At 40.5% G+C, this 5,196-nt stretch overlaps 1 protein-coding gene across 1 annotated transcript; it reads right to left on the reverse strand.

The window, feature by feature from the left end:
* Nucleotides 1-2,450: 2,450 nt before the first annotated feature.
* Nucleotides 2,451-3,068, reverse strand: LOC128221547 (polysialoglycoprotein-like). Its single transcript, XM_052930152.1, has one exon. It carries the CDS (start codon nt 3,066-3,068, stop codon nt 2,451-2,453), a length of 618 nt encoding a protein of 205 aa, XP_052786112.1.
* Between the last annotated feature and the right edge of the window lie 2,128 nt (nt 3,069-5,196).

A 5,196-nucleotide genomic window follows, 5' to 3' on the forward strand; every position in this document is an offset into this window, starting at 1 on the left:
ATCCATGTGACGATATGTCGGTCAATATCCCATAGGCCCCAATACATGTGACGACTTGTCGGTCAATATTCCATAAGCCCCAATCGATGTGACGACTTGTCGGTCAATATTCCATAGGCCCCAATACATGTGACGACTTGTCGGTCAATATTCCATAGGCCCCAATACATGTGACGACTTGTCGGTCAATATTCCATAGGCCCCAATACACGTGACGACATGTCGGTCAATATTCCCAATCCATGTGACGACATGTCGGTCAATATCCCATAGGCCCCAATCGATGTGACGACATGTCTGTCAATATCCCATAGCTCCCAATCCATGTGACGACATGTCGGTTAATATCCCATAGGCCCCAATACATGTGACGACATGTCGGTCAATATCCCATAGGCCCCAATCGATGTGACGACATGTCTGTCAATATCCCATAGGTCCCAATCCATGTGACGACATGTCGGTCAATATCCCATAGGTCCCAATCCATGTGACGACATGTCTGTCAATATCCCATAGGTCCCAATCCATGTGACGACATGTTTGTCAATATCCCATAGGTCCCAATCCATGTGACGACATGTCGGTCAATATCCCATAGGTCCCAATCCATGTGACGACATGTCTGTCAATATCCCATAGGTCCCAATCCATGTGACGACATGTCTGTCAATATTCCATAGGCCCCACTCCATGTGACGACATATCTGTCAATATCCCATAGGCCCCAATCCATGTGACGACTTGTCGGTCAATATTCCATAGGCTCCAATACATGTCAGGACGTTTCGGTCAACATTCCATAGGTCCCAATCCATGTGACGATATGTCGGTCAATATCCCATAGGTCCCAATCCATGTGACGACATGTCGGTCAATATCCCATAGGTCCCAATCCATGTGACGACTTGTCGGTCAATATCCCATAGGTCCCAATTCATGTGACGACATGTCGGTCAATATCCCATAGGTCCCAATCCATGTGACGACATGTCTGTCAATATCCCGTAGGTCCCAATCCATGTGACGACATGTCTGTCAATATCCCATAGGCCCCAATACATGTGACGACATGTCTGTCAATATCCCATAGGCCCAAATCGATGTGACGACTAGTCGTTCAATATCCCATAGGTCCCAATTCATGTGACGACTAGTCGGTTATTATCCCATAGGTCCCAATTCATGTGATAACTTGCGGTCAATATTCCATAGGCCCCATACGATGTGACGACTTGTCGGTCAATATCCCATAGGCCCCAATACATGTGACGACTTGTCGGTCAATATCCCATAGGTCCCAATCCATGTGACGACATTTCTTTCAATATCCCATAGGTCCCAATCCATGTGACGACATGTCTGTCAATATCCCATAGGCCCCAACACATGTGACGACATGTCTGTCAATATCCCATAGGCCCCAACACATGTGACGACATGTCTGTCAATATCCCATAGGCCCCAATCGATGTTACGACTAGTCGGTCAATATCCCATAGGTCCCAATTCATGTGATAACTTGCGGTCAATATACCATAGACCTCAATCGATTTGACGACTTGTCGGTCAATATCCAATAGGTCCCAATCCATGTGACGACATGTCTGTCAATATCCCATAGGTCCCAATCCATATGACGACATGTCTGTCAATATCCCATAGATCCCAATACATCTGACGACATGTCTGTCAATATCCCATAGGTCCCAATCCATGTGACGACATGTCTGTCAATATCCCATAGGTCCCAATCCATGTGACGACATGTCTGTCAATATCCCATAGGCCCCAATCCATGTGACGACTCGTCTGTCAATATCCCATAGGCCCCAATACATGTGACGACTTGTCTGTCAATATTACATAGGCCTCAATCGATGTGACGACATGTCGGTCAATATCCCAAAGGTCCCAGTCCATGTGACGACATGTCGGTGAATATACAAATGCCACAGTACATGTGATCACCTCTCGGTAATAATCCAAAGGCCCCAAAACATGTGATCACTTTTAGGTCAATATCTCATATGTCCCAAAATATTTGATCACTTTGCGGTCAACTTCCCAAGGGTCAATATCCAAGTTATCACTTTTCGGTCAATTACCAAAAGATACCACAATAACATACTTGTCAGTTATTAACTCAAAGGCCCAAAAACATTTGATGACTTGTCGGTCAATATCGTCCTCACCAATACCAGTGATGACTTGTCGGTCAATCGTCCTCACCAGTACCAGTGATGACTTGTCGGTCAATATCGTTCACACCAATACCAGTGATGACTTGTCGGTCAATATCGTCCTCACCAATACCAGTGATGACTTGTCGGTCAATATCGTCCTCACCAATACCAGTGATGACTTGTCGGTCAATATCGTCCTCACCAATACCAGTGATGACTTGTCGGTCAATATCGTCCTCACCAATACCAGTGATGACTTGTCGGTCAATATCGACCAGTGTTGACTTGTCGGTCGATATCGTCCTCACCAGGACCAGTGTTGACTTGTCGGTCAATATCGTCCTCACCAGGACCAGTGTTGACTTGTCGGTCAATATCGTCCTCACCAGGACCAGTGTTGACTTGTCGGTCAATATCGTCCTCACCAGGACCAGTGTTGACTTGTCGGTCAATATCGTCCTCACCAGGACCAGTGTTGACTTGTCGGTCGATATCGTCCTCACCAGGACCAGTGTTGACTTGTCGGTCAATATCGTCCTCACCAGGACCAGTGTTGACTTGTTGGTCAATATCGTCCTCACCAGGACCAGTGTTGACTTGTCGGTCGATATCGTCCTCACCAGTACCAGTGATGACTTGTCGGTCAATATCGTCCTCACCAGGACCAGTGTTGACTTGTCGGTCAATATCGTCCTCACCAGGACCAGTGTTGACTTGTCGGTCGATATCGTCCTCACCAGGACCAGTGTTGACTTGTCGGTCGATATCGTCCTCACCAGTACCAGTGATGACTTGTTGGTCAATATCGTCCTCACCAGGACCAGTGTTGACTTGTCCGTCCATACCGTCCTCACCAGTACCAGGGATGACTTGTCCGTCCATACCGTCCTCACCAGTACCAGGGATGACTTGTCGGTCAAAACCGTTCTCACCAATACCAGTGATGACTTGTCGTTAAATGTCTTTACCTTATGACCTTAATTTCATGTACATGTAACATGTATGTTCAGCTATTTGTATTTTGTTTGTTAATACTAACGTTTGTAACGTTTGATACATGAACAAGACAATAAATCATAAATTGACTATTGTTTGAATACTCTTTACTTTTCCTTACACACATGTACATATCATTACAAAGCAATACGATAAGCTAGGCACACTTTTATACTTGTTTCATAAAAAAACCCTTTCTTTACAAATATTAATGATGTTTTACTTATACACCAAAGGATCGAAAGATATATTTTTTTTACCTTGACGACTATTTTAAGCCAGAACACGATTTTAGATTCGTGGGCGTATACGCATATGTAAATTAGTCTGACTATATTCAGAACAATACAAATGAATCGTTATTGGGGGTCAGCATTCAAATAAAATAAGACAAAACATAAAACCACACACTTAAATCTCTAAATCAAACAAATCCCCATATTCGGAAAAATATTACATCGCCAAATCAACAATTTAAAATTAAAACATGTTTGGGGCCAACATAGATAAAACAAGCAGAACACACGTACGTATACACAATCAAGAAAAATAGACACAAGGAGCAAAACAGATGAAAATGAAATGTCTTATTGATTAATTTGACTGTATCAAAAACACTGCGACAGGGGATAGAAGTGTCAACATACTATTAAACTATTATCTAGATTACATTTCGTACTCAGATATATACTCTTCAAAATAATGTACAATGTATATACAATTTTACTTATTTTTTTATCAATTTCCTGTTCACCAGTGAATAGAGAATCATCTACATTTTAATCAAATTATTGAATTAACCAATTGTGAATTCAACAATGGGGACAAACATGAAAAAAATATATTTCTGAATAAAAAAAGTGGAAACTGTTTTGACTACACTGAACTCGATTTTTTTATAAATTACCAGATGACAACGGTTGTAACTGCAATAAACAAATATGTACTCTTAATATAAACTGTATAATGGTGATTTGCTAAATATTTAAAATATAACTTGCAATTGACCAAGTTCTCCAACGGCTTTAACGAGGTTTGCTTGTAGATTTTTGTTATCAAACTATTGAACTTCCAGACAGCGGTATACAAGTCAGATTAAGAATACATTATTTACGCGTGGTAAGTATTATTAAGTATGTATTTCCAAAATATGATGCAACCCAATTCGAGGCTCTAGTCTCTTTTTCTCCTTTATTGTTTTTCAATTTTGTAGGTAGCGGAGGAAAACATTTACAGAGGTAAAATCTTCAACGAATCTGATGTTGACAGTGGACAGCGATAATTATTAAACTGGTCGATAAATCATTTAACATATAAGTACGTTCATTTATTGTTTTAGCTGCTGGTTGTTCTGAAGTTGTTGGCTTCTTACTTCACTAGTGCTTAAACACGCTGATCGTGCAGTGCAAGGATATCCGCTGGATCGAGCAGCTCGTTCTGGTGCTCGTTCTCGTCACCTCGCTATAAAAAGATAAACAGTTTAATTCAATATTTGTTCAATCTCAATAATTGCGATAGACTTAATTAATCTGTAACTATATGATAACAATACAACACAAGCTACTGAATTCACTATATATTAAATTTTGTCAGGCAATACGACGTGCGTTTTCTGAAACAGAAACAAAGTATATTGAAATAACCAGACTTTGATCTCAAGCTTATTATTCCATAGGAACACAACATAATCGCTACGATACTTGCAGACTATGGCATTTTCTTTTGAAGCCATGGCAAATATAATATCTTGTTTTCGAACTTTCTTTATAATATATTTGCCATTTTTGTTTGAAATAAACCACATCATACCAGCTGTAAATCTGTGTGTTTTTGCGGCAATTCTTTTGAAACTTGTTTACTTGTGCTTTCTGTGGTCAATTAAGAACGCTATATGGGGTTTAACTATACCAGGTATATGATATTTTCAAACAGTCACTCTAGGATGAAAATAAATTTATATATATTTTATCACATATATGATTATTTCATACATTAAAATTTTAATCACTCTTTT

This window comes from Mya arenaria, chromosome 16, assembly GCF_026914265.1.
Source record: "Mya arenaria isolate MELC-2E11 chromosome 16, ASM2691426v1".
In the NCBI taxonomy this organism is placed as follows: domain Eukaryota; kingdom Metazoa; phylum Mollusca; class Bivalvia; order Myida; family Myidae; genus Mya; species Mya arenaria.